This window comes from Mobula birostris, chromosome 10 (genome assembly GCF_030028105.1).
Source record: "Mobula birostris isolate sMobBir1 chromosome 10, sMobBir1.hap1, whole genome shotgun sequence".
Taxonomy (NCBI): Eukaryota; Metazoa; Chordata; class Chondrichthyes; order Myliobatiformes; family Myliobatidae; genus Mobula; species Mobula birostris.
Genome location: NC_092379.1, coordinates 16,292,258 through 16,319,288, shown reverse-complemented (window position 1 = coordinate 16,319,288; position 27,031 = coordinate 16,292,258). Strand labels below are relative to the sequence as shown.

Below are 27,031 nucleotides of genomic sequence, written 5' to 3'. Positions count from 1 at the left end.
AAAAGTTACCTCGATTTCTTTCACTAATTGTCCCTGCTGAGTGTTTCAATATGGTTGTGTTGTCAAAAACAATGTTACATGTTCATTCTCTCTTTTCACTGTTCAGCTCCTGTTGAAACACTACAATCGAGTCTGTTACCACTGCTATCCCTGGCAGCCCATTCCACTTATGTAACACAATTCTTTACCTCATGTTACATTTTGTCCTTCAGCCAATCATCTTCAATCAATGTCTCCTAGCTTGTGACCTCTCTGCAAATGGGAATATTGTCTATGCCCCTCATGATGTTAAATATCGTGATCAGATCCCTCACAAGATCCCCTATTCCAAGGAAAACAGCCCAATTTTTCCAGTAACTGAAGTCCATCATCACTGCAATTTTTTCGAACTTCGTCACTAATTAAAGCTTTGCAATTTCCTTCCATACTTCCCTCAGCAATCCCATCTGGACCAGGAGAAGACTACTTTAAGGATTTCTAGTTTTAATTTTTAGCCCATTTAGAATCTCATTTACCTCTTCCTTTGTGAGGCTTCAATCACACCTTCTTCATTGTTGAAGACTGATGTAAAGCCATGCCCACTGCTTCCATATGTAACTTTCATTTACGGTCTCTGTTCCGCAGTCTTTTCTTGTCCGCACACCTGCAGAATAATTTTGTATTCCCCTCACAAACAAGGGAAGATCTGCAGATGCTGGAAATTCCAGTCACACACATATAAAATGCTGGAGGAACTCAGCAGGTCAGGCAGCATCTAGGAAAAAGAGTACATTTGATGTTTCGGGCCCATTTTGAGTTCCTCCAGCATTCCGTGTGTGTTGTTTGAATTCCCCTCTAAGATTGCTGCTGCCTTTTCTCATGATCTCTCTTTGCTCCTCCCATTTCTGCTAACATTGTCTCAGAACTTTCTGTAAACAGCCTAATTTGCACTTAGAAAAAATGTTCCTTTTTACCCACTGTTTTACTTTCTTTCCTTTTGGTCAACAGAGGAGTTCTGGCTCTAGTTTCCCCTTACCACCTTCACTGGAATGTACCTGATCTGTAGCTGCAACATTATTCTACAACAGTCGTGCTCACCAAACTCTCTTTCCAATTTCCCCAGGGGCATTTGCTCATCCCCTCCAAACTGGGATGAAAGTTTGGTTGTCAAAAAACATAGTTTAACAAATCTAAGCCTCCTCCAGTTAACTATTTTTACCTTGAAGTGGTCCATATCCTTTTCCATCATCACCATCACCATTAAGTGCCATGTCGTATGACATGGGTGATCATGATCCATGGCAAATTTTTCTACAGAAGTTATCTCTCTCAATGAAATTCTTCTTTTACTATAAACTACTATTTATTCTGTCCTTTTTTTAATATGGTATTTAATATTAAGGATTTAATAACATATTTAATTGGTAAGGATATTTTAATATAAATGACTGGGGTAAAGCTGCTGAAGTTGCTTATTTGGCCATTGATGTCAAGATAGGCAGGAAAGTAAGATGTAAAGAGAAACTGACAAAGGGTTACAGATAGGTTAATTGAGTGACCAAGGATCTGGCCAAAGGAAACAGTAATATAGAAAAATGTAGGCAAGAATGTGGCAATGCAGGAAAGTATGAAAATGCCAAATTGGGAAAGAACAACAGAAAAGCATGTGATGTAATGATGAGAAACTGTGGTGGTTCAAGGAGAGGAGACTTAGGTTATTCTGCTGCATGGACCGGTGGGAAGGTTTAAATGAACAGACAACAGACAATAGATGCAGTCGTAGGCCATTCGGCCCTTCGAGCCAGCACCGCCATTCACTGTGATCATGGCTGATTATCCACAATCAGTAACCCATTCCTGCCTTCTCCCCATATCCCTTGACTCTGCTATCATTAAGAGCTCTATCTAACTCTTTCTTGAAATCATCCTGAGAATTGGCCTCCACTGCCTTCTGAGGCAGAGCATTCCACAGAACCACAACCATCTGTGTGAAAAAGTTTTTCCTCAACTCCGTTCTAAATGGTCTACCCCTTATTCTCAAATTGTGGCCTCTGGTTCTGGACTCCCCCAACATTGGGAACATGTTTCCTGCCTCTAGGGTGTCCAATCCCTTAATATGTTTCAATCAGATCCTCTCTCATCCTTCTAAATTCCAGTGTATACAACCCCAGTCGCTCCAATCTTTCAACATATGACAGTCCCGCCATCCCGGGAATTAACCTCGTGAACCTCCGCTGCACTCCCCTCAATAGTAAGAATGTCCTTCCTCAAATTTGGAGACCAAAACTGTACACAATACTCCAGGTGTGGTCTCACCAGGGTCCTGTACGACTGCAGAAGGACCTCTTTGCTCCTATACTCAACTCCCCTTGTTAGGAAGGCCAACATGCCATTAGCTTTCTTATGTTATTGTTTATTACTGAGGGAACTGAATTCAGAGGTAAGTAAGATTATGTTTTAGAGACCTCTGCCGCTTTATTGATGATAAAGTGTTGGAAGCAAGTTACAGAAGGTCTACTGGACTAACTGTCTTGTGAGGAATGGTGGGATAACTAGGCTTTACCCAGTTAAGTTTAAAAGAGGGAGGGGGGAGTGACTGAAACAGGTAAGATCCCAAGGGAAGGATTTAAACAACTGGTTCCTGTTTAAAAATAAGGAGTCACCTATCTGAGAAATAAGATGAATTGTCTTCTCTTAGAGAGTCATCAACCTTTGGGACTCTCTTCTCAATAGAAAGCAGTACAATTGTTGACTATTTTAAAGGAGAGAGAGAGAGAGATTGAATCTCGTCAAGGAAGAGGGAAAAATTAGTGAAGGTAGGCTGGAATGCAGAGTTGAGATTACAATGATGTTAGTCATAATCCTAGTAATGGAACTGCAGGCTCACTGGACTAGGCACCCACTCCTGCTCTTGATTCACGTTTGTATGCGATATACTATTTCTGTAAGACTACATACTGTTTCATTCAATGTGAAACTCTTCTTTTTTAAATTCTTGCTTCTTTCTTAAACCAAATGCTAATTTGAATTCTCCTGATGTGTCCCATAACTCCTGCTGAGCTCACCCGGCTTCTATTTCATATATGCCCTCCTTTGAATGATCCAGTTTAAAAAATATATTTAACATTGAACCTTGATAAATTCCTGTACAGACTTTTAAGAGTTATTCGTGCTTACCAAAAGCTTGGTCTTATAGTTTTCAAACTCGATCCAGAACTCCATGACAGCTTCTGGTTCCTCCTTTTTCCTCTCCAGCTTGGCTTTCTTCCTCGCCTTCTTCGCTGGTGTAACTTCTTCTTCTTCCTCTGCCTTTTCTCCCACTTCTTTTTCCTCGGGCTGTTCCTTTTCCTCTGTTCTTTCTTTCTCTTCTGCCTTTCCCTTTTCTTCTTCTGGGAGTTCTACTAGTTCTTTTTCTTTCATATCCTTCTCAGCCTTTTCACCATTCTCTGTGCTTTTGAACGCAGAAAACAGAACCATCATTCCACGTTGCAGCAGGTAAAGTGCGATATGACAAGTGCAGGACCTGGGATAAAAATCTGCTGTCTATCTGAGTACTGATACTTATTGCCAAAACATGTAAGTCATACAAGAGCTTCTAGAGCAGAGGTGCAAAAGATCCAAGGTACTATTGCGCAGTATTGCCCTGGTCTGTGCTGATGTACAATGAACTCTTGGGAAATGAAGACTATTGGGTTTCTGCACTGTAAGCTGCTGGCTATGGGTTTACAACTGAAAGATAGTGTCTGACTGAAATATATATCAATTTGAGCATTAATAAATCATGTACAACAGGACAAGTTTTTAAAAAAAAAACACATAAGGGGATTCTGCAGGTGGTGGAAATCCAGAGTAAAACACACACACACACACACACACACACAGGGTGCTGAAGAAACTCAGCAGGTCAGGTAGCATCTGTGGAGAGGAATAAACAGTTGATGTTTTGGACCAAGACCCTTCATCAGAATGTGATGATGAAGGGTTTCGGCCTGAAACGCTGATTGTTTATTCCTCTCCATAGATGCTGCCTGACCTGCTGAGTTTCTCCTGCATTTTGTGCATATTATCCTGCTGTTGTGGAATGACCTTATCCCCAGGTATTTACTGTATTCTGAGAAATCTATTAAGGATAAAAAGACTTACTCTGCTTTCTCTGCTTCAGTCTTGAGTTGGTCGTCTGACTTAACATCGAACTGAGTTTCAATCTGTTGCTGTTAAAGGTAAAAGGCTCATTTTATGACCACATTGAAAACTGCAGAAAAAAAATTCTTTATGGCTTTAACACTAGCTCCAGGTAAAAACAATGTCTGTTTTGAGGAATGGCTGACCAAGAATAGTTTGTCTACTAACAGTAAATGTGGAGATAATGTTCAGAGTTACTAGTCCAGCCAGTATAATGGGCTGATTTTAAAACGGAGTTTGTGAGATTTAGATTTTACTTTGAACAATCTACGAACAAGTAGGGTGGAAAAAAATTACAGGCCCGTTATTTACATTATGCTCATTTTTCACTCTGAGGTTTTTCTTGCTGCTTCAATGCAAGCAAATTAAGTACACTCAGTGGCCACTTCATTAGGTTCACCTGAACACCCGCCCAGTACCAAATAACTACTACTACGTCGACTCAGGCCTAGGAGGCTGGTGTCGGGCACGATGACAATCTCCACATCTCCCCAGACATCCCACCTCTTCCGGAAGTTCTGGTAGTCTCCCGCATATTAATAGTGGCTCCCTGATGCCCGCAAATTATGTACAATATCACGGAAATCAAGTTTTTTGAGAGAGAGCGCACGAGAGAGCGAGCGCAAGAGCGAGAAAGCAAGCGCGAGTGAGAGTGACCACGAGAGAGAGCGAGAGAGCATGCACGCGAGAGAGAGAGCGAGAGCAAGAGCAAGAAAGCAAGTGTGAGTGAGAGTGCGAGAGTGCGCGCGTGCGAGAGAGAGCGAGACCAAGACCAAGAGCGAGAAAGCAAGCACGAGAGAGAGAGCGAGAGCAAGAGCAAGAGAGTTCCAAAAAAAGTCAGAGTGGCAGAGTGTTCCAAAAAAAGAAAATATAAAACGTACGTCACCCCAGACTACACTAAAGTGTACCCCTGCCTAATAGGGGTCAAAAATAATGACAGTGTTGCTCGCTGCACTGTTTGCAACAGTGACTTTTCTATTGCCCATGGTGGGTTAAGACTGTAAAAGACATGTTGAGGTGAGTTTAACAGGTGTCATTTGTTCATTAGCATAGCTACCGTTATTTAAACTAGCTGGCTAGCTGCTAAGGAGCTACTCTATTGCAAACATCCCACCTCTCCCGGAAGTTCCGGGAGTCTCCTGCAAATTGATGGTGCCACCTCCCTGAAATGAGTTTTTGCAGGGTTGGATGTCTGTCTCCCTCTCCTTCTCCCCCATCAGTACCAAATAAAGTGACCACTAAGTATACGCTCCACAATCAATTCAGGAAGAAAGTTTACTAACAATTATAATCCAATAACTTAATGTGAAATTAAATCTGAGATCTGAGCTTGTTCGCACTTATCCGGAATGCTGAGCACGGTACTTACCCTCGCTTTTCTGAAAGTAGGTGGAGTGCCCTCTGGGGTTGGAGGCTCGACTGGCGTAGATTCCACAATGTCGCCGAGTCCTAGGTTGGGCTCGGGACCCATCCTTAGCTGGCCGCTTTCCCTCTTAACATCAGACTGCTCCGATATTTGCTCTTCTTTCACTTGATCTTCAAACTCAGACTGGACTGCAGTTCCTTCAGCCTCAGCCTTACTAACGTCAGGAATGTCAGCATGAACTTCATCCTGAGTGGGATCAGGCATACTGGCCAGGAGTTCCGTGACAGTCAGATGTTTGGCTCCTTCAACTAAGCCACCTCCAAATAAGGTATTCCATATTATCATGAAGAAACCACTACAGATGCTGTAGATAAAGTGCAGGATGCCCATAAACAAAGTCCAGAAGAAGGACACCAGAGACATCACAATCTCTTTAATTGTCATCTTCTTTAGTTTCCTATACTTTTTCCTTATGTTCTTAAATGTAAATATTTTAAAAAAGTCAACAATGGAGCTAAGGAACCCTGCAAAGGCAGATTGTGCCTCAGCTGAGGAAGATATTTTCTCAGTCTCTGCCCCTTCAGCATCCTCTTCTTCCTCTTCGTCTTCTTCTGACTTCTCTTCTTCATCTGCTTCTGAGATCTTTGAAGCAATCTGCATCTCAAAAATGGTGTCTTCACAGAAGTTGACAAAGAGTTCCATCTTTTCAGATTCTCCACCTTCGTTCACCACGTCAAAGATAAACTGCCGCTTGGACTCTTTGACCTGAGGCATCTCCCATTGCGTCTTATTGGCCTCGCTGATCTCAAAGTAAATGCGCTCTATCTTCTTACTGGCGCCCATGATCTCAATGCGCCCTAGGAAAGGCTGGAAGTAATTGAGGATGCTCTCTGCCAATTCCAAGAAGTTTTGGAGTCTTGTATCATGAGGGACATGTTCAGACAGGTTAGTGAGCAACACAGCTACGTTAAAACCAATATCCTTAGCTGGCTCTTGGAACCGGTTTGCAAATTCCTCATAGTTTATCATTTCATTCTCATCTGCTTCTGAGCATGAAAGTAGGAACTGGATCTCAGAAGGTGTGTATTGTTTCTGGCTGTCCATTGCTTTCTGGAAATCCTTCTTTGAGATAAGTCCTCTGGGGTCAGTTACATAATCTTTAAATGCATCAGAAACGACAATGTCCTTCAGTTTCAAGAACATATCAAAGAATTTTAGGATCATTTCAACATTGCTTGATGACTCCACCAACATATCCACCATTTGCTTTGCAATAGTTCCATTCACAACATTTCCTGAAAATAACAAATGAGGAAATATGTGATTTCATTTTGAACAGTTCACGTAAGTGCTGTTTCATTGCAACAAATGTGTATTCATTTTTATATGGACAATGGAAAATCCAATGAAATACGTAATTTTATTTCTAAAATATTATATTAACCAGAATAACTCCATCATCATGACAGCACTCCATTGGACCCCTGAGGAGGGAGGAAACATGAAAGACAACTTGACGCCTTAATGTAGAGGCAGTATTGAGGACCTTGAACCACAACAGGGGCACAATAGAGAAGATGGCCAAGGGAAGACTGAGATGGAGGACCTTCGTTGCTGCCCTAATTGCCAGTGGCATAACAGACAGTAAATAACTAACAGAATAAAGTTAATTTCAAAATATAAACCTATCAAAATACATTGTTTATATCTATCATTCAAAACTGACATTAAAACTACTCATATTAATAGACATAAAGAAGCTAGAAAAGAGTAGATTTCCATATTTTCCTATGGGAGGAGGCCAGCTGTCTTACAAGAAAGGAATGGACAGGCTACTCTTCAGAATACAGAAGATAGAGATCATTTTGAAACAAACAAGAACCTGAGAAGTCTTGACAGTGTGATATGGAAAGGAAGGAGATAAGGCCTAGGGATGACCGTCGGAAAAAGGAGGTTATTAATTTGACTGAGATGAAGTGAAATTGTTTCAAAGGAGGCCATAACCCTTTGGAAAACTTCCTCAAAGATTGGTGGCAGAAAAGTTTTTACGTAGTGTTTGGAGATAGATAGATTCTTGGTAAGCGAGTGAGTGGTTACTGTGCCTAGACGGGATAATGCAGTAGAGTTTATAGTCCCTAACTTATAAAATGGCAGTGATAACATGAGGAGCCAAATGGTTTGCCCCTGCTCCTAATTTATAGTTGACTGTTATCAAGCGTTGTTTATATTCTTCCTGCAAGGATAACCTTTCAACTACCCTCATGGCAGATGTTTGCAGACTGGTTTGGAAATTATTAAAATTCTAACCATTGTGATTTGAAACAGAAGTTTTCACTGACTGTGGTAAGAACATGTTGGAGGAGTCAATGGAACTAGCTCAGGTAGGCAATGGGCTGCCATGGATGACTTGGGCCAAAGGGCCAATTTTCTGTATTGTATAACTCACTCTGTTGGGTTGAGGTTATTAAATAAAGGACCAGAAAGAAAAAAAAGGTTAGCTTTGTTAAGCAATCAAAAAAAAAAAAATGCTATATAGTTTTTCCACAGATAAGAACGTTGCAAACATACCAAACTGACAAAGCTTCAGCTGGTAATATTTGTCTGAGAACTGCTGACAACACTGTAACATTAGACATCACAGAGGAGGAGACCAGTAACGGGATCCAGACTTCAAAAATATTCTTCATCCTACACCTCAGATGCACCAATCATGCTTTCTAGGATCATTATGACATTCTGGAGGTACTTCTAAAAGTTGCTTGGAATTTATTTAAACCAAAGTCACCTGGCCCACACAAGTTCTCTGCTTGGAAACACACTGTTCTTTCTGTTCCTTATCAACAGGTAGGGAAAGACTGGAAGACACACTGGATTATACTATGAAGAGTGCATGATTCAAATTAATAATGACATTACAAAGGAAGCTACCCTACTGCTAATGCGTACAAAGAAACTTGAGCAGGAGAGTTTTTAAAGTAGCAAGGGGGCTGTTCCACTCTCGCAAACTTAGTAATAGTCATAGTCATACTTTATTGGTCCTGGGGGAAATTGGTTTTCGTTACAGTTGCACCATAGATAATAAATAGTAATAGAACCATAAATAGTTAAATAGTAATAAGTAAATTATGCCAGTAAAACTTGAGAAGAATGCCAGAACTTGAAAGTCTGGGTCCAGTGGTACGATTAATTGCTACAACTGGGGTCTTCTTTGGTTGCAGGGGATGACCATGATTTCTTCTGTACCTTGTCATGCCATTTGTTCTCCACAAAGCACTGCAGAACCACCTTCCTGGCCACTGGAACTCACTGTTGATCTCATCCACCCAGTCCGTCACAGCTGACTTCACATGTTAGGACAAGTATGTCCCTTTCTCTCTGGGGTATGACACCTGGCACTACCCTCACCTGGTTTAGCCCACCTGTTGTACCAGGGTGTGGCCGCTGTTGCATGCAAATAGCTACTTGAAGCCAGAGGTGAGAGCTGAGTGCCCGGTGGGAACAAAAGGTGAGTGAGTTATCCCAGAATGGCCACACAAGCCCCTTCCCTCTCTGGACCATTAATAGCAAAAGAAAAGAGTAAAAGCCCATTTGTTATTTTATGAACAATGGGTTCATGGACAACAACTTACACACATGGCTGTACACTATACCATTCCAGAAAAGGAGCACGAACACAGTATTGCTGAGGGAAACACTGCAGTAAAACTCTCCTCTGCACAAGATTCAAGGGAGGTCCACCACGCTTGGGCAAACAGAAGCTGTTCCTTCAACCACCACAGCGCAGTGCATGTAGTAGCTGAGCAGCAGACCATGGTATGGAGTAAGAAAGAAGATTGTGGGGTACCACAGTAACACATAGTAGGCCAGGGTATGTATAGATAGAAATGGAGATGGGTAGAGATGGGATCCGGAAGCCGAGGAGAAAGTTAAGGAAATTCCCTCAGAGAAAGCTGTGGTGGGGCTAGGGACACTTGGTAGCAACACTGGTCAATAGCAGATCAGGGCCAAGGCTGGGGAGCCTGAGGTAGGGGGTTAAGCTGATGATATCAGAAACATTGGGTTGTGTGGAAAGGTGGAGGCTTAAATAATACATGAAAACTGTAAGTTACACTAATGGAAGACCTACCAGGAAGGTAATGGACTCTTTGTCCAAGAGATTCATTAAATAAAGAGTTTAATGCTTTGAATGTATCAATTTAGACCACAAGACCTAGGAGCAGAATTAGGCCATTGAATCCATTGAGTCTACGCCACCATTCAGTCATGGTTAATTTATTAACCTTCTCAACCTTATTCTCTTGCTTTCTCCCCATAACATTTGACCCCCAAGAACTTATCAATCTCCACCTTAAATATAGCCACTGAACTGGCCTGCATAGTCTGTGGCAAAGAATTCCACACATTCTTTACCCCCTGGCTAAAGATATTTTCGCTCATCTCTGATCTAAATGGACATCTCTCTGTTCTGAAGCTATGCTCTTTGGTCCTACACACCCGACTATAGGAAACATCCACTCTATCCAGACATAATTTGATAGGTTTCAATTAGATCTCCCCTCATTCTTCTAAACTCCAGTGAATACAGGCTCAAAGGGATCAAATGCTCCTCATATATTAACCCTATCATTCCTGGGATCATTCTCGTGAACCTCCTCTGGACTCCCTCCAACGCCAGCAGATTTGCCGCTCATTATACTCCAGGTGTGGTCTGACCAACACCTTATAAAACCTCAGCATTACATCATTACTTTTGTATTCTAGTCCTCTAAAAATGAATGCTAACACTGCATTTGTCTTCATTACTCCTGACTCAACCTGCAAGTTAACCTTTAAGGAATCCTGCTCAAGGACTCCCAAGTCCCTCTGCACCTTTCATTTTTGAATTTTCTCTCCATTTAGAAAATAGTCCACACCTTTATTCCTTCCACTAAAGTGCATGACTGTATAAGTGCATGACACTATATTTCATCTGCCGCTTCTTTACCCATTCCCCTAATCTAGCTAAGTCCTCCTTCAGTCACCCTGCTTCCTGAAAACTACCTGCCCTTCCACCTATCTTTTGTATCGTCTGCAAACTTGGCCACAAAGCCATCAATTCCTTCATGCAAATCACTGACATATAACGTGAGAAGAAGTGTTTCCACCTCAATCCTTGCGGCACACCACTAGTCACTCACAGCCAACCAGAAAAGGCCCCTTTTATTCGCACTCTTTGCCTCCTGCCAGTCAATCAATCTTCTACCCATTCTAGTACCTCTCCCGTAATGCCATGGGCTCTTACTTTATTAAGCAGCCTCATGAATGGCTCCCTGTGAAAGGCCTTCTGAAAATCGAAGCAAACACCATCAACTGATTCTCCTTTGTCTACCCAACCTGCTACCTCCTCAAAGAATTCCAACAGATTTGTCATGCAATATTTCTCCTTAAGGTAACCATGCTAACATTGGCCTATTTTTTCATGTACCCCAAAACTTTATCCTTAATAATAGACTCCAACATTTTTCCAACCACTGAAGTCAGGTTAACTGGCTTATAAGTTCCTGTCTTCTGCCTCCATCTCTTCTTAAAGAGTGGAGTGACACTTGCAATTTTCCAGTCCTCAGGAACCATTCCAGAACCTAGTGATTTTTGAAAGATCATTACTAATGCCTCCACAATTTCTTCAGCTATGTGCTCCAGGCTTCAGACTTCTCAAGCGCTTTCTCTTTAGTAATAGCGATGACACTCACTTCTGCCCCCCTAACACTTTTGCATTTCTGGCATAGTGTCTTCCACAGTGAAGAATGACACAAAATATTTATTAAGTTCCTCTACTATTTCTTTGTCCCCCATTGCTACCTCTCCAGTGTAATTTTCCAATGGTCCAATATCCACTCTCGTCTCTCTTTTACTCCTTGTATATCTGAAACAAATTTTTTGTACCCTCTTTTATATTATTGGTTAGTTTACCTCCGTATTTCTTCTGTTCTCTCTTTATAGCTTTTTTAGTCGCCTTCTGTTGGTTTTTAAAAGCTTCCCAATCCTCTACCTTTTCACTTTTGCAATGTTATATGCCCTGTTTTGCTTTTATCCTATCTTTGACTTCCCTTGTTAGCCATGGTTGCCTCATCCACCCTTCAAAGCATTTATTCATTATTTGGGATGTATCTTTCCTGTCCCTTTCGAATTTCCTCCAGAAACACCAGCCATCGCTGTTCTGCTGTCATCCCTACTAGTGTCCCCTTCCAATCAACCTTGGCCAGCTTCTCTCCCATGCCGCTGTAATTCCCTTTACTCTACTGATACATCCAATTTTAGCTTTTCCTTCTCAAACTACAGGGTGAATTTTATCATATAATGATCACTGCCTCCTAAGGGTTCCTTTATCTTAAGCTTCCTAATCAAATTTGGGTCATTACATAACACCCAATCAAGAACTGATATTCCCGTAATGGGCTCAACTAGAAGCTGCTCTAAAAAGCCATCTTGTTGGCATTCTACAGATTCCTTTTCTTGGGATCCAGCACTATCCGGATTTTCCCAATCTACCTGCATACTGAAATCCTCCATGATTATTGCAATACTGCTCTTTTTACAGGTCTTTTCTCTCTCTCATTGTAATCTGTAACCCACATCCTGGCTACCGTTTTGAAGCCTGTATATAACTCCCATCAGGGTCTTCTTACCCTTGTAGCTCTACCCACAAGGATTCTACACCTTCCAATCAAATTTTTTTTTACCAACAGAGCCACCCCACCCCTTCTGCCTATCTGCCTGGCCTTTCGATACAAGGTTTATCCTTGGTTGTTAAGCTCCCATGAACTTTTTGATTTTGGCCCCCTGTTACACCTTCTCATCTCACTGGCTGCAATTCTGCTTTATCATCTGCCTGTCCTTCCTCACAGTCTCATTACATACTGCATCTACTTGTACGTCAGCTGCCCAATCACTCTGATTTCCATCCCCCTGCCAAATTAGTTTAAACCTTCCCCAAAAGCTCTAGCAAATCTATCCGTAGGGATATTGGTCTCCTGAGGTTTCAGGTGTAACCCGTATTTTTTGTACAGGTCACAATTTAAATAGAAATGTTCTGGATATATCATGGCGATCACTGCCCTGCAATTTCCCTAGCTTATCTTGCAGCCCTTCTTAAAGGCACATCCAGCCTTTCAGTACATTACCCACGGCCAAGGAAAATCTCTGCCAGGACCTCAGTTATTTTGTCCTTTGCCGGGATACACTTGGTCAGCCCCTGGAATTCATCCACCTTTATGGACCTCAAGACTGCCACCACCTCTTTTGTAACACAGACATGTTGCACTGTGTGAAAGAATTTACAGAGCTTTGTTCCAGCAGTGAAACATAGAAAACCTACAGCATAATGCAGGCCCTTCAGCTCACAATGCTGTGCCGAACATATACTTAGTTTAGAAATTACCTGGGGTTACCCATAGCCCTCTATTTTTCTAAGCTCCATGTACCTATCCAGGAGTCTCTTAAAATGCCCTATCGCATCCACCTCCACCTCCATCACCGTCGCCGGCAACCCATTCCACGCACTCACCACTCTCTGCGTAAAAAACTTACCCCTGACATCTCCTCTGTACCTACTTCTAAGCACATTAAAACGGTGCCCTCTCGTGGTAGCCATTTCAGCCCTGGGGAAAAAGCCTCTGACAATCCACACAATCAATGTCTCTCATCATCTTACACACCTCTATCAGGTCACCTCTCATCCTCCGTTGCTCCAAGGAGAAAAGGCTGAGTTCACTCAACCTATTCTCATAAGGCATGCTCCCCAATTCAGCCAACATCATTGTAAGTCTCCTCTGCATCCTTTCTATAGTTTCCACGTCCTTCCTGAAGTGAGGTGACAGAACTGAGCACAGTACTTCAAGTGGGGTCTGACCAGGGTCCTATATAGCTGTAACATTACCTCTTGGCTCTTAAGCTCAATCCCATGGTTGATGAAGGCCAATGCACTGTATGCTTTCTTAACCACAGAGTCAACCTGTGCAGCAGCTTTGAGTGTCCTATGGACTCGGACCCCAAGATCCCTCTGATCCTCCACACTGCCAAGAGTCTTCCCATTAATACTATATTCTGCCATCATATTTGAAGGCAACTGTCTCCACAATGGATCAAATTGGATTACACAGAATGCTGAAGGAACTCAGCAGGCCAGACAGCATCTTTGGAAAAAAGTAAAGAGCTGGGAAGTTGATTGGTGAAAGAGATAAAGTGCTGGAGAAGGGGGGATCTGACAGGAGAGGACAGAAGACCATGAAAGAATGGTAACTTCCCAGCTCTTTACTTCACCTGCCCCTTCCCCTCTCGGTTTCACCTATCACCTAAGCATTTCCTCCCCCCCCCCCACCACCACTTTCTTACTCTGACTTCTCCTCTTTTTTTCCAGACCTGATGAAGGGTCTCGACTCAAAATGTCGACTGTTTACTCTTTTCCATAGATGCTGCCTGGCCTGCTGAGTTCCTCCAGCATTTTGCCTGTGTTGCTTTGGATCTCCAGCATCTGCAAACTTTCCTGTGTTTGCGAATTACACGATGATTACACCAACAGCGTGAGCATTTGTTCCCCACTTTATCACTCACTGAATGAATTACTGTATTTACCTTCCAGTAAGGAGAGCAGCATCACCACCATGTCTTTCTGCAAGTCCAAGAGCTCCTTCAATAATTCAATCTGGCTGGAATCCTGTGAATAAATGGAAAACCGTTAAGGATTTCAATGGTGGCATCACGTTATTACCAATACAGAAATAAAGGAGTATGAATATTCCACCTGGATGAGAAAAAGTCAGCGTTATTTAGTGATGCTTTATGCTAATGAGATGACAAGCAGTTTATCGTAACTCTCTTGGGTAGTGAGCCTGTTAAACTTGTTGGAAGTAGTGGGTACTTTTGTTCACCAGAGTAAGCAGTCAAAATGATCAAAAAGTTGTACAAAAACTCTTACTGAGACCTGAGCAGCATCTCTGACAGTGTCTCAAGATGAGTTGCCTCTTGTTAATTACTCCAGTGACATATCAACAAAAATGCTTGGGATCAAGAAGGGTTAATGTCTTCTTAAAGAACAGAAAATGTGTTAAAGCTGGAACACACATTTCAACTCCATGTAATGTGAAAGATTAAAACTAAAAATGATATTGTGTTTAATCAATGAAGGCACTGGAGGGAAAACCCATCTGCAAAATCCTTAGAATCTAATGTAAATATAAATGGATAGGATCTTCTACCAGCCCAATGGCACCAGCTCTGAGACCATCTTTCCACTCATTTGGCTCTTTTGGACAGGTCACACTATTTACATCCCCCACACCAGAGCCACTCTATTCTGAGGTCTGTCACAGGCTGACAAAAATCCAAGGACGTTTTCAAAGCTCTGTCACCATACCCTGACCCATACTGCTCAGAGAAGTAACGCAGGATATTTGTAGGATATTGACAATGGGGTGGCATGGCAGCGTGACGTTAGCATAACGCTTTACAGTGCCAGAAAACCGAGGGTCAATCCCTGCTGTTGTTTGTGAGGAGCTTGTATGTTCTCCGCGTAACCCTGTGGGTTTCCTCTGGGTGTTCCAGTTTCCAAAGGTGCATGGATGAGTAAGTTCTGTGCGTGCTGTGTTGGCACCAGAAGCACTGTGACACTTCGGGCTTCCCCGGCACGTCCTTGGATTGTGCTGGTCATCGATGCAACAACGCATTTCACTGTATGTTTGGATATTTTGAAGCACATGTTGACAAATAAAGCTGATCTTTAATCTTTAATTCCCAGCCATGTGCCCAGTCAGGCACCTCCTGCCCCATCTGTAGTGGAATCTACAAGTCCTACACTGGTCTCATCACGTAGAAACCACAGAACCAGGAAGCAGGACTAAGGGGTTCCTGCAAACAAAGCTTGTCTACTAGTGGCAAGAAGAGAGCCATCACGTTATTGCCATACCTCAAAGAAATAGGTAACAACCTACAGCATGATCTTTGGCCCACAATGTTTGTACTAAGTAAGGTAAGGGACCGTGTCAAGAAGGCAACATCCATCATCAGAGATCTCCACCATGCCATCTCTGCACAACCACCACTGGGCTGGAGGTACAGAAGCCCCAAATCACCGGGTTTCCTTTAACCATTCGGTTCTTGAACTAAGTGGCAAAATCCTAATCACTGCAGTACTGTGCTTTGCACTTTGTTTTTACCTTGCACTAATTGTGTTCTTTCTTTTAAAAATTGTGTACAATCTATGTTTAATTTACTGTATGTCTTTCTTGTGAATGCTGCTTACATGATGCTCTGTGCCTGTGACGCTGCTACCAGTAAGTTCTTCATTGTACCTGTATGTACATGTACTATTACATGTACATATATTCAATTTTGACTAAACCTTTTCTGCCTGCACATGATCCAAATCCCTCCGTTCCCTGCACATTCGTGTGTCTAAATATCAGCCTCTATCGTATCTGCTTCCAACACCTACTCCTGCCAGCCCATTCTGGGCTCCGACCACTTCCTGTGTAAAATAAGTTTCTCCGCACATCTCCTTTAAACTTTCCATCTTTTACCTTAAACGCACATCCCCCTATACTTGACATTTTTACCCTGAGGAAAAGATACCGTCTACCAGAGCTATGCCTGTCACAATTGTATAAATTTTTTAGCAGGTCCCTTCAGTCCACGCACTCCAGAGAGAGAGAAAAAAAAAACAAGTTTGTCCAAACGTTCCTTATAGTTCATACCCTCTAGTCGAGGAAGCATCTTGGTAAACCCCTTCTGCACCCTCTCGACAGTCTCCACATCCCTGCTATAACGGAGCGATTAGAACAGCACGCAGTATTCCAAGTGCAGTCTGACTAAAGTTTTATACAGAATCTTTAACTATAACTATGTCAGCAGCTGATAGTATTTTGCCATACCTTTCGATAGCCCTTTACAGTGTCCATGACTCCACCGATATCTGCATAGATAACTGTCCTTTATTATCCATCAGATGACAAATAAAACAAGTGTCACTATTTATGAGAATAGTCCAGAGGAGGTGCAAAAATCATGAAATTCTTTTGCCAAAATTGGCTTTCACCTGTAAGAGACATGATATTCAACAAGATAGTCATCTGTGAACACTCACAACATGCTGGAGGAACTCAGCAGGTCAGGCAGCATCAATGGAAAGGAATAAACAGCCGACATTTTGGGCTGAGACTCCTCATCACGACTGGAAAGGAAGGGGGAAGAAGCTAGGACAAGAAGGTGTGGGGAGGGGGAGGTATATCAGCTGGCAGGTGACAGGTGAAGCCAGTTCAGAGTGAAGTTAGGTGGTTGGGGGGGGGAGGAATAAAGTGAGAGGCTGGGAGGTGATAGGTGGAAAAGGTAATGGGCTGAAGAAGACGGAGTCTGATAGGAGGGGTGAGAAAGGGAAGGACGAGGGACATCAGAGGGAGATGATAGGCAGGTAAGGAGGAGAAAGGGTAAGAGGAGAACCAGAATAGGGAATGGAAAAACAGAGAAGGGGGAGGGGAAGTGAGAAGAATCGATGTTCATGCTGTCAGGTTGGAGCCTACCCAGATAGAACATGAGGTGCCACTCCTCCAGCCTGAGGGTGGCCTCATGTGGCAGCAGAGGAGGCCATGGACTGACATGTTGGAATGGGAATGGAGAATGCAATTAAAATGGTTGGTCACCAGGAAATCCTGCCTGTTGCGGACACAGCGAAAGCACTCAACAAAGGGGTTCCCCAATCTACGTCAGGTCTCACCAATGTGGAGCAGGCCGCACCTGGAGCACTAGATAGTGTAGATGACCCCGCCAGACTTGCGGGTGAAGTACTCGGGATTAGTTATCTATTATCTTTCATTTATAACCGTCTAGCCAGTATCCTGCCAGTACTGGGCATACTGGCCTGAGCAGTTATATAAAAGATTATTTTTCATCAAATCAATTCATAAGTGCAGTTAATAGTAAAGGAAAGAGAATGGACAGGCACATCTCGTGCATATCTGTGGCACTATAAAAGGAAGGTATGTGAAAGTGCAGGTGAGAAATTTTGACATTAGACGATAGGCAACAGACAATAGGTGCAGGAGTAGGCCATTCAGCCCTTCGAGCCAGCACCGTCATTCACTGTGATCCTGGCTGATCATCCACAATTAGTACCCTTTTCCTGCCTTCTCCCCACATCCCTTGACTCCGCTATCTTTAAGAGCTCTATCTAACTCTTTCTTGAAAGAACCCAGAGAATTGGCCTCCACTGCCTTCTGAGGCAGAGCATTCCACAGATCCACTACCCTCTGTGTGAAAAAGTTTTTCCTCAACTCCGTTCTAAATGGTCTACCCCTTATTCTTAAACTGTGGCCTCTGGTTCTGGACTCCCCCAACATCGGGAACATGTTTCCTGCCTCTAGCGTGTCCAATCCCTTAATAATCTTATGTTTCATTCAGGTCCCCTCTCATCCTTCTAAATTCCAGTGTATGCAAGCCCAGTCGCTCCAATCTTTCAACATATGACAGACCCGCCATCCCGGGAATTAACCTTGTGAACCTACACTGCACTCCCTCAATAGCTAGAATGTCCTTCCTCAAATTTGGAGACCAAAACTGTACACAATACTCCAGGTGTGGTCTCACCAGGGCCCTGTACAACTGCAGAAGGACCTCTTTGCTCCTATACACAATTCCCCTTGTTATGAAGGCCAACATGCCATTAGCTTTCTTCACTGCCTGCTGTACCTGCATGCTTACTTTCAGTGACTGATGAACAAGGACACCTAGATCTTGCTGTACTTCCCCTTTTCCTAACTTGACACCATTCAGATAGTAATCTGCCTTCCTGTTCTTACCACCAAAGTGGATAACCTCAAATTTATCCTCATTAAACTGCATCTGCCCACTCACCCAACCTGTCCAAATCACCCTGCATTCTCATAACATCCTCCTCACATTTCACACTGCCACCCAACTTTGTGTCATCTGCAAATTTGCTAATGTTACTTCTAATCCCTTCATCTAAATCATTAATATATATTGTAAATAGCTGCGGTCCCAGCACTGAGCCTTGCGGTCCCCCACTAGTCACCACCTGCCATTACTTAGATTTACAATGCAAAAGTACCTTCTTTTGCCATATAAAGATTCAACTGCTGAGTTTTTGCCAATTATTTGTGTGCAGTGGTCTTTACTCTTCCTGTTTGGGAAATCTTCTCAGAAATATTGTCGACTGTTGTTTCACCTTTGAAGAATGGAAGGGCCTCCTGTAAAAATTGTCAAGTAAAATTTTTTTCCCTCCTATCACTTACAGACTGGAAGGCCAAAGAAATACAGAGGTATGGTCAAATTAGGGTGGGCACTTCTGCTGTAATGACAACTGCTTACACTGAAGACATTGATATTAACCGTTATCAAATAACAAAGTGTATTTGTGCTTCAGTGTAAGCAGTAACATAGGTATTGGATGATGCCCATGCATTCAATTTTACTGCAGTATGGATGTCAGCCATATTAACATTAAAAGCATGGGCGTCAAATTGTGTGGATATCCCAAGAGGTAGAATTTGACACTGCACATTCAACTCTCACCTTGCCTCAGCTATGTAAGGTAGACCAGAGCCATGACAATTTTGAGGACCTGAAAGAGTTTAAGCAAATAGCTCAGGTTGACCAACGATAAAGCCGTTGCTTTAAGGGAGACTTGCTGCTACTGGCTGTGGGCTTCAGCAAAGCGAAGTCAGGAGAACTCACACCAGTCCTCATTGGGTGGGGGGGAGGTCAGCAGTGGAAAGGGTGAGCAGCTTCAAGTTTCTGGGTGTCAACACCTCAGTGGATCTAACCTGGGTTCAACACATTGATGCAATCAGGAAGAAGGCACACTAGCAGCTATACTTTGCTAAGAGTTTGAGAAGATTTGGTATGTCACCAAAGACTCAAGCAGATTTCTACAGATGTATGGAGGAGAGCATTCTGACTAGTTGCATTATGGTCTCGTCTAGTGCCCCAAAGCACAGGATTGAAAAAGGCTGCAGAGCTAGCTCCATCAGGGGCAAAAACCTCCCACGACTGAGGGCATCTTCAAGAGAAAGTGCCTCATGAGGGCTGCATCTATTTTAAGGACTTTCACCTTCCAAGATATGCCCTCTTCTCATTACTGTCAGCAGGGAGGAGGTACAGGAGCCCTGTAGACCAACATTCAATTTTTTAGGAACAGCTTCTTCCCCTCTGCCATTCAGATTTCTGAATGATCTATGAACCCTTGAACACTACCTCACTATTCTGCCTTTGCACTATTTATTCAGTTTGGTACCTTGGAACATGTCCCTTTGGACATGTTCGGCACAACTTTGTGGGCCGAAGGGCTGGTATTGTGCTGTAGGCTTTCTATGTTTCTATGTTACCTTACCGTAATTTTTATGCCCTGCACTGTACTGTTACCATAAAACAACAAATTTCACAACACACATCAGTGAAAACAAATCTGACTCGAATACTGTGTCAAGGAACTGACTGATATTGCTTAGCGATCACTTGACAGGACGGCCAGTCAAATGGAAACCACGTCAGTCAATCAAAGAAGAAATCACGTGCCTCATTTGGCAATTGATTTAGGCAGACGGGTATCAATTAGATTTGTGGGTGAGTACACCGGAAGTATATTTGGACCCCACAGGAGAATTTTCCAAAGGCTTTTGGCAAGACTTAGCCTTGAAGGGAAGCAGATACAGATGGGTATGTTCCTGAGCAAGCATCAGGAAAACCACAGATAAGCTTCCACAGCTGACGCTAAATAGGCTAGGAAAATGAAAGATGCTGGATATCCAGAATAAACCCTTAGGTCACTGATGAGACTGCACATTCATCAAAGATCTTCCAAACAATCCCAACCCTACCCCTTTCCATGGCCCTTTACCCACTGTAATACCCAGACACCAAATCAGTTATCTTCCTAACCCACACCCTTTCCCTTTGATTCTCCTGGTTTCATTGTACCCTGAGTCCCATGGGAGGCTCTGAATGCCAAACACACAACTGTCCCTGACACTATGCCCTATCCACACCCTCATTTCTCCTTGGCCCCAAATCTGACCACAGAACATATCCCACTTGTTTCTTTCTCCCACTTCCAACACGAGTCTTGTTCATTCCAGCAACATTCTCCACCTAAGCCCCCTCCTTCACTCCCCACTTCTGAGCAGAGCAATGGCAGTGATAACTCTTTATCCTCAGACCTTATGACAATGCTGATATTCACTCCTCACCACCTATCCACAGCAGCCTCCACTATCCAGCTTCTGCTTATCCACTCATTGGCAACTCCACCCCAAAACTCCCTCTCACACCTCCAACCCAGTCATCCTTTTCACTTTATCCCCAATCCATTTGTCAATCATCAAATTACAGGGAGAGAGAGGGAGAGAGGGAGGGGAGCGAGGGAGAGGGGAGAGAGGGAGAGGGGGAGAGGGGGAGAGGGGGAGAGGGGGAGAGGGGGAGAGGGGGAGAGGGGGAGAGGGGGAGAGGGGGAGAGGGGGAGAGGGGGAGAGGGGGAGAGAGGGAGAGAGGGAGAGAGGGAGAGAGGGAGAGAGGGAGAGAGGGAGAGAGGGAGAGAGGGAGAGAGGGAGAGAGGGGAGTGGAGATGGGAGAGAGGGAGAGGGGAGGGGAGAGAGAGAGAGGGGAAAGAGAGAGGAAGAGGGAGAGAGGGAGGGAGAGAGGAAGAGGAGGGAGAGAGGAAGAGGAGGGAGAGAGGAAGAGAGGTGAGAGAAGAAGAGTATGTGCGTATGAAAGACAGAAATGGTATAGTTTGGCTGTCAGACTCGAATGGGACCCGGGGAACCACAACGTCAGGAGAATGAAAGTGCAAAGTGTGTAGGGGTAGCCCGAAGGGTGTGAGTTAGAAAGAACATGGGCTTTGTCCACTTCCATGCAAGGCACCAGCTTCAATAATTGTTCTTCCCACCACCCACAGCCCCAATTACAATCTCTGTGCCCTTCCCATTACTGAACTAATTTGATTGCTCTTCCTACCCACGCTCACCAAGACCCAAACCCAAGGCAAGTTCTGAACAACCATCCCAAATCCAAGGCACTAGATGTAATTGTTGCAATCCCTAATCCCAACCGCCCAGCTGTTACTGCCTTCCACCCAGTGTACTGCCTCCAGACATAATCTCCTTCCAACGCAAGGGACACACACTGCTCCTTCCCTCTCTATCATAGCACTGACCCTGGTTTGGCCATTTGGTTGCTGCCTTCTCTGTCCAACATCTCAAAATCCTGACTCAATGTCAATTTCCAGATGAAAAATGTGAAACATCCATCCAGTTGAACTGACTGTCTTGCAGAGTTCATTCCTCCACTTCTCCAGGTGAGCCCTGAAACCTCTTCACACTATGATGCAATGAAGAAAGCAATCACTACAATTCTATAATCTTCATCTGTAATAAGGTGCTTGTGGTTTCCTTGACTGGTCTAGCTGTGGTGACCCAGGATTGTTGCTGAGCACCAGGGTCGTGATTGTCACATACAATAAGTGGTGTCTGGAGATGTTTGAAGCAAAGCCTCAAGGATACAGTGGTTTTCACCAACATTCCTGCATCATTCAGTGCCTCAGACAGGAGTTGACCCGTCTTGTCTCCGAGTCTCTTTCTCCGTCCTCCTTTGTAAAAAGAAACACTTGATTCCACATCCTTTATTGTGCTCAATGAAGAACAGTCCTTATCAATGTTTACATCACAAATAACGTTGTAGTCAAACGGCATTCTCTCCACTTTAACACAATCTTTAAGTTAATTTCCATGAACCATTCCACCAAAGGTTTGAACGTCTAATACTTTTCAGTATATAGAACAATGAAGACTTTCTTAAGCATTCTGCAGCAATGCAGGAGGGGAGTATAGTTGCAGAAAAGTGTGTGGTGGTTGTTTACTGTTTATAGAGTCACGGAGGTACAGAGTTATACAGCACTCAACCAGGGCTGTTGGTCTAACTCACCCATGGGACCTGAGCTAGTCCCATTTGTCTGCATTTGGTTTTTACATCCCTTGATCATTTCCTATCCTTGAACCTGTTTAAATGTTGTAAATGTACCCCAGCAGCTTGTTCCAAACTCTCCATTCTCAGCATGAAAAACCTGTCCTCTGGGTCTTCATTAAATCTTTTCCCTCTCACCTTAAGACCATGCACTCTAGTTTTAGACTCTCCCACCCTGGGAAAAAGATTGTGACCAGTCACTTTATCTTTACTTTTCATGATTATATATACTCTATAAAGTCATCCCTCAGCCTCCTACACTCCAGGAGGTAAAAAAGACCCAGGTTATCCAGTTTCTCCTTGTAACTCAAGTTGTTTAAACCCAGCAACACCTTTGTGAATCACCTCTAGCTTAAGGACATCCTTCTTATGTCCAGGTGACAGTCTCACCAATGCCCTGTATAGCTGATGAGTCAACTCTTGTGCTCAATGCCCCGAGTCGAACATCCTTTTCACTATCATGTGTGCATGTGTCACCACTTCCAGGGTCTCTCCGCCGTGCAACACTCTCCAGGGCTCTACCATTTACTGAGTGAGTCCTGCTCTAGTTTAAGTTATTAAAATGCAATACTTTGCACTTGCCCAAGTTAAGCTCCATCTGCCATTCCTAGGTGCACTTCCACAGTTGATCTAGAGCCTGTTGTAAGCTTAGATAATGTTCTTTATTACACCACTAACTCTAGTGTCATCCACAAGTGAACCAGGGCACCTATATTCTCATCCAAACAAGAGGGGACCTAGCACACCACTGGTCACAGACCTCCAACCTGGAAAACAATCCTCCACTATCTCCTTTGAATCTTACATCCAAACTAATTTATTATATAGTTGGTTAGCTCACCCTAGATCCCATGTGATCTAACCTTCCAGACCACCTTTGACTTGGGAGGTAGGTTGCTGTCAAAGCAGGGCACCAGCTTTCGTCTGACTGATTTTTTTTAGCGTATCGCACCAGACAGTCAGCCATTCTTGTCTGGCACGTGGTGTCAGGATTGGTTTCCTTTCAGATTAACCGGGTCACGATATGAATGCTCCTGACTCAACCCTTTTTTTTTAATGAGGCCGAGTGGCTAGCTTGAAGCTCAACCCGGCACGGATGGAAAGCATGCCCGGGGGGGGTGGCCTGACTTGGATTCGAACTCGGGAGCCTTTGCTCCGGAGTCCGGCGCTGATGCCATTGCGCCACCAGCTGGCTGTCTAACTGATGAAGATATGACTCCTTAGGATAGTTATTATCTGTCCCACTGTTCTGAAAACATTGGGTAGAAAAACAATTTAAATTTACCTGGATTGGAGGGCATGAATTATCAGAAGAGATTACACAAGCTGTGTGTGTTTTTTTTTTCTGGTGCAAAGAAGCCTGAAAGTTGACTTGATAGATGTACGTAAGGTTACAAGAGATTACCATTGATAGGGTAGATAGTCAAAACTGCTTTTTTCCATGATAGGACTATCAAAAGCAAGTGGTTTAAGGTGAAAGGAAGGAGTTTTAAAGGGGATCTAAGGGGTAAGATCTTTACTCAGAGTGGCTGACATCTGGAATAAGCTGCACGAGAAAGTGGTGAATTAGTCACAATTAGTGCACTAGAGAAGCATTTAGACCAGGGCTTCCCAACCTTTTTTATGCCACTGTCTCCTACTGTTAACTGAGGAGTCCGTGGGCCACAGGTGAGAAACCCCTGATTTAGACAGACACTTAAATAGGCAAAGCATAGACGGATATGACCTTAATGTGGGCAAATAGGATCAGAACAGATGGCCAAAAAGCTCACATGGATGTAGTGGGCTGAAGGATCGTTTCCTGTTCTGTATGAGTCTATGACTCTATGAAACACCACCAAATACTTATTCCAGCAACATCTGGTTTAACATGAATCTTCAAACGATGACTTCACTTACAATAAAACATCTCTCAGGCAGATTAACATTGTCATCATTTGAAGCAATGACTTCGAAAGCTTGGTTTTGATGCAAAAAGCAGCCAGAAAAGCAGGTTAAAGCTTACCTCATGCCGAGCTTTAATCCAAAAATGCTCCTTTTATGCATGATAATAAATAATGGATATTATATATTAAAATGACATCACACCTTATATAATTAGTTTTCCTCACAGCATTCATGGTTAAAATGGCTTATTTCATGTTGTTAAACATAAAACTACTTTCAAAAGTTATCAAGAAAGATTGTATTGATGAGGCAAAACACACATATCTTTTGAAAGGACTTGTACATTACTTTGAATGTTTCATGCTGACTTTCACATGACAGCAATATAGAGGGCTGAACATTTATTCCTGAATACATGTGACTTATTGTTATGTCATCGTTACTTTGCAAAAAGAAAAATCTTGAACAGGAGCTGAATTTGACATCTACTGATATACCAAATATTAAATGATCATTGAAATACAGTGGATTCTGGTTAATTTGGTCACTGGTTAATCAGGAAAGCACGTACTTGGGACAACTCTTAAAGAACAAAAACTAATTGAGAAAATAGCTGGGATACTCTTAACTTATTTGGGACACTATACCACTTCTGAAACGGAAGGCTGTTGCCAAACAGTTTCTATCCAGCATCAGTCACGTGCACTTATGCAGCCATTAGACACCAGAGCGAACAGTTTTTAAATAGTGTCAGTTGTGTGTGTTTGTGTTCAAAAAGCAGTGATTTTTGTTGGAGAGAAATAAACAATAAGACAATTCAGAACTGGTTTGCTCACAGTGGTTTCAAGTACTCAGGCTCGGAGGTGCTAGAAATGGCCGGCCACCTGCGTGTCTGTTAGACACTACACCGTGCTTACAGCAAATAGTTTTAAAATACAGTAGTTATCAGTGGCATATGCTTATGTTATGTTATCCATTTGGGCTGACAGATGCTGATTCAAAATGCAATGTTTTTTTGATCATTTGTTTTCTTATTTCGAAGGTGGTTCGATAGTTAATGGTTAGCACTAGGTATCAGCAATGACTTTGTTCATTTAGTTAATTGGCAGCATACACAACAACGTGCACTGAAAGAATTTCTCTGCCGATATTAGAAACTAATACGAGGGAATTTGCAGATGCTGGAATTTCAAGCAACGCACATAAAAGTTGCTGGTGAACGTATCAGAATGGGAATGGGACGTGGAATTAAAATGTGTGGCTTTTATGTGTGTTGCTTAGAAACTAATACACAGTTTTATAGAATTGTAGTAGTAATACAAGTTCAATTATCATTCCACGGGACATAAATACCCATGTATACAGCCAAACGAAACAGCGTTCTTCTGGGGCCAAGTTGTAAAACACTGTAGCAACAGTCATACGCAGTACAAGGCACATATAAGATAGCAATAAACATACAGTCACACAAAAAATGTATATTATAGCCTAAGTCCCTGAATGACGTGTCCTGTAAATTGATGGTGCATGGATGTTATCAGCAAGAACAGGTAGTTGTCAGCAGTCCACAAGTGTGTAAGGAATCCAGTTTGTCATTCCATTGGAGGGCAGCACTGCTGGGAGGGGCCAGCCCCCAATCCAGCATCCACTGCCATCGATGTCTCCTCTCCTGGGCTGCTGCAACAGGCCTAGTCCTCACTACAACAGAGGCCACGGCGCTCCCCCGCTGTCTGCCCTTCCAGTAAACAAGGGAAAAGGACTTGCAGCATTTTACAATATCAAGCTCCAACAGGTCTTGAGATCGTAAAAGAAACATTCAAGATGATATCTCGCTGTTAGACTGAACACCACCTTTGCTCATCGACTCCAATGCCTTCTGTAGCAGGCAGTCCAGTTCTTCCACAAACAAGTAGTTCACTCATGTGGTATACCTGCAAAATTAATGTCCAGCATCGTCCTGTCCCCATAAAGATGTTTAAAAAAAAGCCAATAAACACCTTTGCTTGGCCCCCAAAAGGCTGTTGCATCCAAAAGCCAACATCTTAATAGAATTTTACCTACGTCAGGCTGCTGTTTATCGTCTACAGCTTAGTGTTCAACACTAGCATACCCTCGGTTCTAGTCAACAAGATCCAAAACCTGGGTTTCTGTATCCCTCTGAAACTAGATCTTTGACTTCCTCGCTGGGAGATCACAGTCCGTGCGGATCAGAAGTAACATCTCCTCCTCGCTGACAATCAACACCTCAAGGATGCATGCTTAGCCCACTGCTCTACTCTCTTTACACCCATGATTGTGTGGTTCGGCACAGCTCAAATGCCATCCATAAATTTGCTGACGACACAACTATTGTTGGCTGAATTTCAGATGGCGATGAAGATGGTGATAGATCAGCTGGTGGAGTGGTGTTAATGCAACAACCTTGCACTCAACATCTGTAAGACCAAGGAATTGACTGTGGACTTCAGAAAGTGGAAGTTGAGAAAATGCACACCAGCCCTTCATCGAGGGATCAGAAGTGGAAAGGGTGAACACTTCCAAGGTACTGAGTGTCAACATCTCAGGGTCTATCCTGGGCCCAACATATTGGTGTGATTACAAAGGAAAGACAGCAGC

The 27,031-nt window shown here is 43.2% G+C and overlaps 1 protein-coding gene across 5 annotated transcripts in view; it reads right to left on the bottom strand.

The window, feature by feature from the left end:
• LOC140203840 (ryanodine receptor 1-like) overlaps positions 1-27,031 on the bottom strand; it is a 575,532-nt gene that overhangs the window by 31,157 nt on the left and 517,344 nt on the right. For all 5 annotated transcript variants that reach the window (XM_072269965.1, XM_072269967.1, XM_072269966.1 and 2 more), the window contains 4 exons: positions 14,138-14,219; positions 5,531-6,822; positions 4,123-4,190; positions 3,157-3,430 (listed from right to left, as the gene is read on the bottom strand). In XM_072269965.1, the coding sequence (XP_072126066.1) occupies positions 3,157-3,430; positions 4,123-4,190; positions 5,531-6,822; positions 14,138-14,219 (1,716 nt within the window). The remainder of the gene's footprint in view (positions 1-3,156; positions 3,431-4,122; positions 4,191-5,530; positions 6,823-14,137; positions 14,220-27,031) is intronic.